This window comes from Drosophila melanogaster, chromosome 3L, assembly GCF_000001215.4.
Source record: "Drosophila melanogaster chromosome 3L".
Lineage (NCBI taxonomy): Eukaryota > Metazoa > Arthropoda > Insecta > Diptera > Drosophilidae > Drosophila > Drosophila melanogaster.
Genome location: NT_037436.4, coordinates 10,566,620 through 10,580,440, shown reverse-complemented (window position 1 = coordinate 10,580,440; position 13,821 = coordinate 10,566,620). Strand labels below are relative to the sequence as shown.

At 39.5% G+C, this 13,821-nt stretch overlaps 1 protein-coding gene across 9 annotated transcripts in view; it reads right to left on the bottom strand.

Moving 5' to 3' along the window:
* Rbfox1 (RNA-binding Fox protein 1) overlaps positions 1-13,821 on the bottom strand; it is a 112,601-nt gene that overhangs the window by 13,572 nt on the left and 85,208 nt on the right. For 4 of the 9 annotated variants that reach the window (NM_001259779.1, NM_001104102.4, NM_001370003.1 and 1 more), the window contains exons 3-8: positions 11,836-12,312; positions 6,287-6,991; positions 5,953-6,006; positions 5,030-5,122; positions 3,966-4,020; positions 112-132 (exon numbers count right to left, since the gene is read on the bottom strand). In NM_001259779.1, coding sequence (NP_001246708.1) covers positions 112-132; positions 3,966-4,020; positions 5,030-5,122; positions 5,953-6,006; positions 6,287-6,991; positions 11,836-12,312 — 1,405 coding nt within the window. Of the gene's footprint in view, positions 1-111; positions 133-3,116; positions 3,159-3,965; positions 4,021-5,029; positions 5,123-5,952; positions 6,007-6,286; positions 6,992-9,194; positions 9,393-11,835; positions 12,313-13,821 lie in introns of all 9 variants that reach the window. The other 5 variants (NM_001259778.1, NM_168413.3, NM_001104104.3 and 2 more) reach the window with 3 other exon arrangements.

Sequence of the window (13,821 nt, the reverse complement as noted above, 5' to 3'; positions counted from 1 at the left end):
TTTAATTGTGTATATCATTATTTAAGAATTTACAACGAAAGTACGGCAGGCAATAAATACGTAATAGTAGCAGTAAAACATTAAAGGGAAAAATGTGAACAAAACGCTTACCTTCTGGCCATTGTACGCAAACTGTGTGTCGTCCGGCGAGAGATTTATATATTTTTGCATATATATATATATATATATTTGATTGTTCGCATGGAAAAGGCAAAAGAAAATATTTTCATTAGTTTCGCATTTAAATAGGATTTTTTTTTCTAGCATTTTACTTTTTTACTGGGTTGCCTATAATAAATATTGTTTGGATACATGTCTTAGGCACATAAAAAACAGGCAGCTCCATAACAGATACTATATTGATTTTCTTTTTTAGTGCTTATGGTAATTGGTTAAATACTGTAGAATTCTAATTGATTTGTAGCATTGTGTTTTCATTGTTTGCTGTTGCATGCAGCATCCTTGTGTTTTCTCTCATTGGGAACAGGGGTATTTGCATACGTACATATGTAAATTTAAAATTTCCACATAGAGAAAAAGGGTTTTATGCAGATGATATTTCATAGTTTAGCGCAACAAACTTTAAGTGGAAAGAGCTTTAGTACAGAGGACAGTTTAGTCGGGAAATTGAGCAGTATATTAAACGAAAAATAAATGGATTACACTATAAATTCAAAAGCATTTCTCTCTCTGTAAATTTAAGCCTTACATTCATGGCAAATACTACAGAATTGCTTAACAAAATGACAAATAAGCATGCCATGATTGCTTCCTTCCAGCGATCGAATGCTTACACAATGAGCTCTGCTCTTTGTGACATGGAAATTCACAGGAGTCTGCAATTGCCTTGGAAAATGGCAAAATAAATACCCAGAAAAACCATCGAAAAATGCAGTAAGAGACATGTCAGACAAACAGACAGACAGAAAGACACCAGCCATGGCAAAGAAGACAGGGCGCATTAAGTTTAACTTGTCAAAGGATCAACGCAAGAAAAAAAAAAAAAAAACTAAAGAAAAAGAAACACACCAAGTTAAAATGGCAAGATGATGAGGCAGAAGTCAGAGGGGAAAATTGTGCGGGAAAATCAACCTATACGGAGTAAATTTTCTTGCAAATGCACAAAGTAAGCGAGTGGGGTGCACATTTGCATATAAGACATAACAAAACACGGGGCTTGGATAAAATGTTCTTGCCACCCCATCAGGGTGCCACTCCGCCTCCAGGATAACCAGAAAACTTAACTTTTTTTTTGCTCAATTTATGGGCGTGTGCGAGTGTCGGTTCGAGCGGGCTTGTTTTTGCCAGCAGGGTGAGCCAGCACCACATGTTTGCAACTTTGTGGTTTATTTGCAATTATCCCGACTACCGCTTCACTTACTGACTGACTGACTGAATGGCTGACTGACTGACTGACTGACTGACTGGCTCTGCTGAATCCCCGACTGCCGCCTAACGAGCAGGACAACGACGTGAGGCGTCCTCCAGCTGGGTAATAATGCAGCAAGCGATTTGCCATGCAAAAGAAGCCAGTTCGAAACGTGATAAAGTGACTGCCAGGACCTAGAGTAAATGGTGCTCTACTGTCCCTTCGATTCTTTCTTCTAACTGCACTGAACGAAAGATGTTTGCATCATCATTTTCAATGTTCATTTCTAATGCTGCCTAAATATTGGTTTAATGGTCACTTCTATTACAGCAAAGTGTGTCCCTTTTTGTAGTGTACACTATAGGAAGAGATGTCCTGCGACAGCCGGTAAAGTTCTTGGTCTCTAGCAGCATTTAGTGCAACGCAAATGAAGCGCATTAGGTGCACGTGCACATGGCCAAGGACAACGGGGCCAAATGGGAGCTGTCAGGCTGGGATGGCAATCCTGCTTCTCGGCTCCAGCCATATTGGCCTTTTTTGTGTCCGAGTCTAAGTTTTGTTGGCAATACAAAAGCATTTTGCATCAGCAGCAGGATAACCGACCACCGGGGAAAAGGAGCGTCAGCTGGAGACGGAGATGGAGCTGGAGAAAAGCTGCTATCGTCGTGAGCCGCTTTGCCAAAGAACTCCTCGGTTTTCCATCCCATCCCATCCCATCGCATCCTTTTCAATCTGATGCCTTGGGTTTCGGTTCAGTTTGGTTTGGTTTGCTCGGTTTGTAAGCGGCTTATCGTATTGAGCGTACCCAAAGTATAGATTTTGCGCTGTGAATACTTTTTAATGGCAAACAGAGAGAAGACGATTTAATCAGCAGTATTATTTATTATACATTGCATGGAAAACTTTTCTCGGTTTCAACTTATTTTCTTGCTCTTCTCATCTCTTTCTTTTATAGCTATTTCTGCAATAATAAAAAAAAACTGTGTGGGACTTACAACTTCCATTTGAACTGCGCTTAACTGCAAATGGCACAAGAAAAACCTAAGAACTTCTAGCTGAGTGAACTTTAAGATAGATGTTTTTGATTTTCGAATTTAGAGGAATATCAAGTCGGAGAGGAGCATTAAAAAAAATATATAGCTAAGAAATCCGAATTAGTAAGGATCAGGGTAGGCAAAAATTAATAGAATTTAGGGAGTTTTTAGAGAGATATAAACTCCGTTTCTATGAAAAGAATATGATACTCTTGCTGAGATAAGATAAAGGGAACTCCTTGTTCTCATTACAATTTGTTTACACATTTCATATTCATATATATTATTAGTGGCTATAAGCTCACTTGTAATTTTCGCTTGACCCTAAAATTATTTATTTAGCTTTATTCAGCATGCTAGGACAGATTACAAGTTAAACTATTAAACTATTTTGTTTTGGGGCGAGTTTAAATTTTGATTTCATTCAGCCAATTGAGGGTGGGCGAGTACAATACACAGTTAGCAACAGTTAACGTGCAACATGCCAAGGCATTTCGGAGGACCTCTCATTTAAATCAAACGATTATATAGATGGGCGGAAGGGATCGGAAGCTGCAAGGAGCGAGCATTCGTGTCATAGCAGGCACACAAGTTACAAAAACTAAAAGTTTACGAAATACGTTCATTATTTCATTTTGGTTTTTGCAATTGTTTTTTTCTTTTCTTTTTTTTTTATGGGAAATATTTGGGGGTTGGATTTGGATTTGGCTCACCTAGAGCTGGGGCCGGTATGGCACCATCTTTGGTCAGTACAACTGTGTGGGGTGTTTGAGAGAAAACAAAATGAAAATCATATAAATAACGCTGGTCAATCATTATCATTATCATCATCATCATCAATAATAACATTGTCAAAGCAGACGCATAAAACATAACTTAGTCGAAACCACAAATACGCATTAATTCTTATGTGTATTAAATATTATTTTTGGTGTAAATGTGCGTTTTAGTTAGACAGCCGCAAAACCCCTTTTTATTTTTAAATTACAAAATATACAAATGGCATGATGGGGTTATACAAGTATTCAATTTGCTTTTCCCCACAAATTAGTGGCATTTATTTTGGATTTCTTAAAGCCGGGGAACATTTTTCTAGCGTGCGCTGCCAACGTAAAAGAAACAAAATTGTAACATTTTCATTAGGAAACACACATTCATTCGCTGGCAACTCAATTTCTCAGTTTCAGTTAGTTTCAGTTTTTGGCCACCAAAGAAGTTGATGTGAAAAGTTCCCAAAAACAAACAAAATATAACAACGGAGAACAAAACACAAAAAAAACTAAAAGAAACTAAAACTTGAGGAATGTTAGGAAACTAAACAATAGCAGCAAAAACAATGCACACTTAAATTGAGCAGACTTTTATTGCTATTTTCGTAGCTTTTGCTGCTGTTGCATTTCATCGTAATTGCATTTCTTAGCCGAACATTTGAACTTGTTTCATTATGTGGCTTAAACTTAGCTACCACGTATGGTATGTATGTGAATATATAGGTGTGGGTATGTGTGCGATTACATGTGTGGGTGTGTAGTTTGAGTGTGTTGAGTGTTAGGGTCACTTACCGTTGGGTACTGCTGTCACTTTTTTGGTTTGTACACGTGCAGTGGCGTTATTCACCTTCACAATTGGTTATTTGTTTTAATTTTTTGATAGATCAGCGAGCGTGGTGGTTGTAGTTGTTGTTGTTGGTTTGGTGATGAATTTTTAAAATTTTTTTTATTATATCATATACACACATATGAACAGAGTATATATATATATAATTTTTTTTTTTAAATTTCGCATGTATAGAAAATGTAGAAATAAATTATGTGTTAGTTAACAATTACGAAAATCTTTGCAAATAGTGTTGAAAGTGTTTGTGGAAGTGTGCGTGTGTGTCGGAAAGGCCTTTAAAAGTTCATTTATTGTAATTTTATGAAAAAACCGAATGATTATTATCCGTTTAAGCTCATATAAAAAGTAACAAAGAAAACATTTATGTAGAAGAGTATTTACATAAATACTGAATACTTTTTGAATTCCATTTGTTTCGACTGAGAAAATTAATTTTTGAACGCTTTCAGTGAGCGGACGGACGATCATTTCCGTTTCCGGTTGCTCCGCACACACATGAAAATGCATACATGTATGGCATCCATTTGTGGACACTGGGTCTTAATTAGACTCGCGCGATTTCCGTTGCCATTTGCTGGGGAAATAACATTCCATTTCAGCCTTTTATGCGGCTCAGTTAATTTGTTTAACCAACCGACGGACAGACGTACTTTTTCGTACTTTGCGCATTTTCAGCATATTTTAAATGCCAATTATTTGCGGCTCACCCAGTGAGCATTAATCAAAAGGGAAGGCGAAAATGAGAAATGCGTAATTAATTTTTAATGAAAGGCAAATAAGAATCAATCACTGTGCGCTATTCCTTGGATTAAATGAAAACAGATAAATAAAAAAGGGTAGTTGGATGGTGGATTTTTAAAGCCATATCTCTTCGGCACCCAAGGATTAAAAGTTGAAAATCAATTTCTTTCCGCCACTCCTGTGATACATTCTACATAATATATATTAGTTGTGTGTGGTGTGTGTGTGTTGGTTGGTAAGTTGTATATATGATATGGCATGCACCCACCTCGATTTTGCGTCCCTCAACCACGGTGCCGTGTAGACGTTCGCGTGCTCGTTCTGCATCGTTGCTGTTAGCGAATGTTACAAAACCGAATCCCTGCCATTCGCAATCAAACATGCAATTAAAGAAACATATAGAGTATATAGATTACGATTTTCAAAAAACTAAAAAAATTAAACGATTTGGTACAACAAAGTCAGCTCTCTTCTTCGGGTTTTGTTGAAGTCGTAGTATATTTAAATGTATATATATATATATATTATGTATATTTTAAATAGATAAAGCTAAAGCTACAAATACATCAACAAGGCGGCCAAGGACATGCTTTTCGGACAGGGGCCATTGGCACATCTTTGTACTCCGGGGGTGGTTTGAAGTGGGTCGGGATTGTTGGATTGGGATTTTTGGGGCTGGGTGTTTTTTTTTTATATTTTTGGATTGGCGACTGCGACATGCACGTGCCCTGCTTTTGCAACCTACTACTCATTCCGCCACTTCCCTCGCCTGCCTGCCACGCTCTCCACTCATTCTTTCGCCAAAAACTCCTTGAGCATCTCAAGGTGTTGGGGGCTTCGTTCCTGAATTATGCACAATTCCTGGTGCTATGGCAACTATGCAATTATTTTCACCTGGCTCCAGCTGCAGTCCGGGCATAATAATAATGCTGCAAAAAAGACAAGTCGACAAGGTTGCCATGGCGACGGACAAAGACATCTCTCCTCATCTGGGAATTCTTAAAGTGCATAATTCAAATGAATTGTGCGACAATTAGATGCAAAATGCCGCGCACAATTGGCGGCAGAGAGAGATGGCGACACCAGCGAGACAGAGAGGTACACAGAGAGCGAGCAGGCAGGCGATACAGTTGCAGAGAAAGAGATGGCGTGCTTCTTTCTAGAAAGTATAGAAAGTTTGGCGCAACTTACCTTGCTGCCGCGTTCGTTGAAGATGATTTCCACGTCCAGAATGGTGCCAAATTGCTGGGGAATAGAAAAATAATAAATATTAATTTTCGAAATGCTTTCAAAGGGATAGTCAAGTTTGTAAGAAGTGTCTAACGCAGATCTTCGTACCGTGTATAATTTGAATTTTATGAGCGCGATAGAAAGAGGTAAACATTTTTATTTAAAGAGACACAGTCAGTTTCTATTTACTTTTTCAATATTTCATTTCTTTCCTGAAGGTCTGATTTTCTAGGTCTGATTCTTCATAAAGGGTACTAAAAATAAAATATATTCAATCCACCACATCCGTACTCACCCCAAACATGGCTCTCAGATCGGGATCCCGGAAGCGGAACGGTATGTTGGAGACGTGCAGCCGTTTCGGCTGACTTTTGGCATCGAGGGAGGCGGCCGCAACGGCGGCAACCGATTGGGCCGGGACTAGGGCGCTGCTGAGACTAGTGGCCACATTGGCGCTGGGCGACACGATGCCGCTGGCCGCAGCGGCAGCTGCATTCAGGTGGGCGATCACCTGCGATGTGCTGGCCGGCACAACGGCACAGCCTGTTGGTGCACCACCATTGGCAATGCTGTCCAATCCGGTGGTGGGCAAAAGTCCAACGCCACTGCTGCTGGTGGCCGCCAATGTGCCGGAAGCTATCGAACTGCCCGTCACGGAGGTGCCCGACGATTGCATCGACGTGGGACTGCTGCACAGGAGCGGCTGTTGTTGCTGTTGCTGCTGTTGGTGGGCGGGCGGCGTCTGCAGGAGCGGTTCACCACTGGCCACCGGCGATGTATCACCGGACATGCTGCCCTCGGTGGCGCTGCCATTGAGGGTCAGTCCGCATCCGCCCGCCTGCGAGGCTGTTGCGCTGGACGGGGAGTTGCTGAGCGGAGAACTGGGAGTGCCGCCGCCTCCTCCGCCGCCGCCGCCGCCAGTATTTCCACCGCCGCCGGCATTTTGCATGGCGGAGCTCTGTTGTGATTCTGCTGCCTCATTGGCGATCAATACTGTGGACTGCAAGGAAGAACATAAAATAATAAATGAATTAGTGGGGGTTTGTATTAACATTAACATAATTTAAAATACGATTTACTTTAAAATATAATAACTTAAAAGAAAAATGCTTAAATTTTCCAATGTTCCATATTTTAACAATATACTGCAATTCTATTAAAATAATAAATCTTTCCGATTTCTATTTCTATTTGACGATGTTATCTTGCTTGCCTTAAAAATTTGCGTTCGCGAAAACCGGCAAAAGTGAAAATTAAATATTTCCAATATCATTTGGTGGAAAAGCGATTTTTGTGAAACTTTCAAAAGCACTCCACCTACATGCCGTTGTTGTTTGCAGTTGATTTGCGTGTATTTTTTCTGCAGTTGAATTTTCAGTGCTGCCTGGCAAATCGAATGCGAACAAGTGCCGCAATAAATAAACAATTGAAATGAAAATACAATTTTCAAGTGGTTTACATCCCGGGAGAGATGAAAATCCTGCGAGAGGTGCGGAAAAACTCGGCATACACATCTGTATATACATACATGTGTAAGTGTGTGTGTGTGTGTGTATGTGGGTTTGACCCAATAAAAAAAAGTCATATATATGCACACACGGGGATATAAATACATACAGACACAGAACAGAGAAAATAGTAGCTGGAAGTCCCATACATACACACACACACACACTTATGAATGTACGTACGTATTTTGTAGCACAAACTTGTGTTGACTTATGCAATAAAACTGTCGCGCAAACTGTTGCAATATACCCAATCCACCACAGCGCAGCAGAAAATCCACCAACGTGCCCGCGAAAATGTTTGCATTTTGTATTTCTGCATTATTAAAACTGAAAATGTACTTGCCATCGATGGCATGGCATGGTATGCTATTGTTGTTCCAATGCCCCAACTCCCCCACCACCTACGGCAGTTTCCCCGATCCGGAATAATATGAAATATTCTCAATTTACGCCGGCGACCAAATTCGATGACAATGCAATAAAAACCAGAATGAACAGTAGACAGAGAAAAAAACAAGGAATATAAACAGATTTTGCGCTCGCCCCATAATGTAGGCAATAGAAATAACGCTTAACTTAATTTGCTGCGCATTGTTGACACATAAATCTAAAACAAATTTCTCCACCGCCCTGTAACAAAATATATTTTTTCCACGCTTTGCATCCTCCTCCTATGCTTTTTTTATTCATTTTTGTACTCGGTTTGCATGTTTACCGAACGTTTCGGGCCCAAAGTGAAATGGCGTGAAAAACTTTGGCCCCATAAATGGCCAACTGGCGGAGGTGGCGGAGGGTTTATTGTTTCGGGTATCGGGTTACACGTAAATGACATTTAACGCTTTTTAGTTTATCGAAATGCTTTTTGTGCGGCACGCGACAAGGCTGAAAAAAGGTCTCTGCGGCTCGGCTTGAATTGGTATTAAAAGAATTTCTGCATAAATTTGAAAACTTTCTGCCCGGCAAAAAAAAAAGGGCCAGAAATTTGAACTAAATTGTTTTGATTTGAATATTTGACTTGGGTATTATTCTTGAACTTTGAATGCATTGTGTGGCCTTACTTTTGCACTACAATCCAATCAGATTGGAGCTATTTATTTGCTAAAACTTAATTTAAGCTAGCACGGCAAGATGGCGAGATTTGATTGGATTATTGATAGGAAAATGATAAAAACCCAAGTAATATCAAATAAATTATTCCCTTTGGCATAGTGACGAAGCGCACCAGGACATCATATTTGATGAAGATTACATAACGTGTACACAAATCCCTATAATCGCATTTTGGTTGAGCTGTAGTACCCACAGTTGGAATTTAATTTCACCGACTCAATTAATTATAAGAAACTTGGCCAGCATCTGCTTTTGCCACGCATAACGAACAATGTTTCCCTGATGATGACTATGCGTATAAAAAAAATTGCAGTTACAAAAGAGTTCAAGTTGAGGCAAAAAAGCAGCTTTACCCATGGCCAGTCGTCGGTTGGTCGCCTAATGAAGATGAGCTTGGTAAACAAATAGGAGAATAAAATGTGAGAAAGAAAAACGTGGTAAGACCGAGAAACTGGCACGTAAATTTCAATTGTCCACCCGTCTCTTCTCTATTTTGTATGGTTTGTTTTTCATTTTTTGTATGCTTTCCTCGTCTGTTTATTTTATTATAATTTTTTTTTTTTTGTTTGGTTGCTGACTCACTATGCTGAGCACATTTTGTGGGGGCAGCGATGATTGCAGATGCTGCTGTTGTACTGGTGGCTGCTGCACTTGGTCCACGGCATGTCCATTTGTCAGTGGATGCGGAATGGGACCTGGGACTCTTGGTTCTGCGAGGCTGGTTCCATTGTACTCGTACTCGTACTCGTACTGTGTCTGTGTTTGTGTTGACAGATTTGTCTGTGATAAATTTTCAGATAACAACAAGGATTTGCGTTTTAGTTGCAGTTGCAGTTGCAGCCTCTCTGTTTATCTGCGTGATTGTGTTTGTGTGGAGGACTTGGATTAAGAGACAGAGTGTAGAAATGGGCTAAAAACCAGACAGGCAGACAGGCAGGCGACCAACACCAACAATTTGCTTAAATGGGTAGCTTAATTTTTTACTCTCAACCGCTTTACAGCTGCTTAATTGCGTGGAACATGCCTTGAATATATATATATATTGAACAGTTACCATATAGAGATTTATATAATTTAAAGTTGGAGTTGTGACAAAATGCAGATTAATAAATAACCTATATGCTTGCTTATGAATTTCCATTCCCAAATTATGTCATCAATTATTTCTAAACATTATTAGAAAATACAATTATCGGGATTATCAAAGGCATTGAACAAAACCATTGCTGGAATCTAAATAATACTTTGAAACAAAAACATAAAATAATAACCAAAAAACATATATATACATTTCCCAAGATCATCTCTTCATTTTTCGGTCTCCATTTCCACTTTTCATTTACATTTCATCTATATTTCCAGTTCTGACATCCTTTTAAGTTGTTGCTTAGCCAATTAATATTGATAAACATTTGATTAAATGAAATTTTCTGAGTAATTGAATGTTTGGACGAGAGGAAATAAATAGAAATGTGTTGACCAAAGTGCTTGCACATTCAAGAGACTTAACCACTGGATTTAATAGTTATGATTTGCTTTAACTGACCACGGTCTTCTGTCGTATTAGAATATGCATATTAAAGTTCCCAACCCATGTTTTAGTATAAAATAATTTGCCATTTCCGGTGCATATAGCCGCAGGCCGATCAAACAACAACAAAAACAATAGAGTTATGAAAGTGTGAGGTTTAATATTGTTTAACATGGCGTATGCGTATTGTTCTTATTGAAGAGCGCACAATTTAATTAATTGTGAACTACGTTGAGGGTAAAGCCAGTCAATGGTTGCAAAAGAACAAAAACACAAAACACATTTATGTCGCCTAATTAAATATTTGAATATTTATTACACCTGCAAGGCACAACTAAATTCAATTTTCGTGTGTTTAAAGTTGGCCTACATGTGAAAAATACAGTAATGCTCTTAGCTGTTAAATTATTCGAATACACGAATCCATTTTCATAAGTAAATATCTGTTGGTCAATGACCAAACAAGGGTTTGTATTTATTCAGCTGATTTTCTATTTTCTATCTCGACCATCATCTGCCACAAACATTTCTGTTTTGCTCTTTTGAAAGTTGCTTAAAAATATAAATATATGCTTTTATTTTTTGAGAGATTCTCTGAAAAGCACTTGCATCTTTATGGCAACGTGTGTGCTATAATCAATTTTTAATTAGAAGCGAAGAAACAATAAACTACACAGCAAACTGAAACCCAGCTCCAGGGTCAAATAAGAAACGAGAGCGACCAGCCACTAAAAGTATGCTACAAAAACGGCCAACACAAACAAACGCAGTGAGACAGGTGAATACGGTATGTGTGTGTGTGTGCATGTGTGTGTTAGTGGGTGTGTTTGTGAATGCCAAAGTGCGTGAGTATTGTTTGCTGTTGGCATTTTTCTCTGTGCAGCTCGCTGCAATTAAAAATGTAAAAGCAAAGCGCTCACACCAACAACAAATACCGACTAAACAAGAGCAGGTGCCATAGCGATAACAAGCACCGCTTTTATTTGTATGCCCTGGCTTACACTGGCAAAAATATTGTCAACGATATTATGGAATATTTTTACGTTTGATTTCAAGCCGTTAGAGCCATTTAACAGTGTACAATACATACAAAAATATTGCTTTCTATTACTTTTAAACGGAATTCTAAAATATTTACCAAATATAACATTAAAAAGAGTTTATTTAAATAAATGTTAAAGTTATTTGTATTGATAACTAAAACTACAAAGCAAACCACTACGAAACTTAAATAAATTTAAAGGTATGTCATAGATTTTCACCATATTTTAAAATCATAGTAAAAACAAAAATTCACTTATTTCTGTGTATGTCAGTTCTGTGTATGTCAGTTTTTGTTCAGTGTAGCGGTTTATGTGTCTATGCATCTGTGTGTGCGTGTCGCCATCTGTGTAGTGTGTGTGTGTGTGTGTGTGTGTGTGTGTGTACCCAATTCAAAGCAGAGCTACAAACCAAAACAGACCAAACCGAACCAAACCGTAGCGAACCCAAAAGCCAAAAACCAAACACAGCTACAAATGCATAACAAACACACACAAACACAAATAGACTGATAGCTAGCGAGTGGGTTGAATCGGTGTATTGGTGGGTGGTTTGAAAGTGGGATGTTTGGCGGTCGGTAGGTTTACGGAGGATGGGTGAGGGGGGGGGGGGGGGTTGGAATAGGTCAAACAATTGTCCACGCAAACTCACCTTCTGTTGCATGTACAGCGAGGCATTGACAACGTCGGAAACACTGGTGGCCACCACCACCGAATTGGCCGTTGATGCACCACCGCCCCCACAGCCGCCACTTGAATATTCTGTGGTCAATCCTCCGGCTGCGCCTGGCGCTCCTGTTCCCGCACCAGCTGTGTTGTTGTTATTGCTGTTGCCAGATCCTGCGGCCTCGCTGCCCGATTTCATTTGGGTCACTGGATCAGCAGACTGTTTGGCCGCTGCCGCTGCCACCGCCATGGACAAACTGTCCGCGGCGCTGGGTGGTCCTCCGGCCACCTGTTGTTGCTGTTGCTGCTGGGCCTGCTGCTGCTGCTGTTGTTGTTGCTGCTGCTGCTGCTGCTGTTGTTGGGCGGCGGCCGCTGCGGCAACAACCGCTGCTCCAGGATTCGGTGCGGCGGCATAGCCGGCCGGAGCGCCCGGAAAAGGCGCTACGCCCGCCTGCACCATGTGCTGCATGTTCAAAAGAGAAAAAAGAAACGGAAAGAGAGAGAACGGGGAAAGAAAAGCAGAGAGAGAGAGAGAGAGAAAGAGAGATGGGTTTATGGATTAGTAATGGTCGTAAAAGTGTAAGTGCTCCCTAATAAACACTCAAAGAAATTCTAATATATGTTTTACATTCGATACCTCTTTTAAATAAATTTTCAAGAAATATTGTATATCGCTTTTTAAGGTCACCCTTATATTAAAGTTAGCGTTTTACTTCAGTCGAATTGTCAAAATATGCATTTTCTTGAAACACTTTTTAAGAACAATTTTATAAAAATATGTGCAGCCCAATATTAGGATTGCAAAAGCATCGATCCTTTACATATCTTTTCTAAGCAATCCTATTTAAAATCTGCAATTACTCGATTAATACATATGCAAATAATTTGTATACAATATATTTTATTGACTTAAAATGAAACTGAGTGATTTATACCAAGAGTACTAATCACAAGCTACAAAAATTTAATTAATTTTCTTCTATTCATAGACCATCTCAACAATGTTTAGAGTACACATTTAAAACGAACATAATGGGTATTATTTTTTACCCGGTTATACTTTTCATTCCACATACTTGGGCTTCCCACTTCCCGTACCTCATCATGCTAAGCATTTTCCCACTTGTCTGTGTGTTTGTGTGTGTGTGTGGTTGGGTTGACTGTGCCCGTAAAAGTGCAAAATTAAATCCAGGTAGTTTATTCTGCAGGTGGTAACCCCATCGGGAGCTGGTCCAGAGCTTTCCGTATTAAGCACTCGGTTAGACAAAGGACACACACAGACAGGCAGGCGAATGGCAAACAGGCAAGCAGGCAGTCTGGATGAGGGCCAGGATTTGGTTGGATTTTAGAGCGGAGGATAACAAAATGCGCTTTAAATTGTCAGTTTTATTTGTATAAATTTCTTTTTTTTTGCCATTATTTGGCTTGTCTCGCCCGGACTGCCAACCCAACCTCTGTCAGCAGCTATGAAATATGCAAAATTTGCAGCTTATTGTTGCCGGTTGGCCAAATTCATATACACACGGGAGGGGGGGTGTAGCAAAAGAAAACTTTTGCTGAACACTTTTTTCGGTTGCTAAAAATGGAAAGAACCAGGCTTATCCTGTGAGTGGCATTTTAATATGTTTTTCGGCTACCGAAAATGTTTACCGCTACCCCAGCTGCTTACATAAAATGGTTATTAATTCCGAGATTTAATGCAAATGTCAAAGAAATGCAGGTAAATGGTACAACTTGAATGCTAAATGCTGTAAAATATGTTTGCTTTTCAATTAAGAAACACTTATTTTCCCAACATGTCATGTTGTTACGAAAACGTACAGAGACTAATGTGTTTCTGCTGCATTTTAGTTTAGTTCGTGTAGTGTGTAGTTTAAAAATACCCAAAAGCGATGTTAAATGCCTAGACGCTAAACTATTTCATCCGATGGACACAGTTCATCTATCTTGGCGAGCTGGCCATAAACCAGCT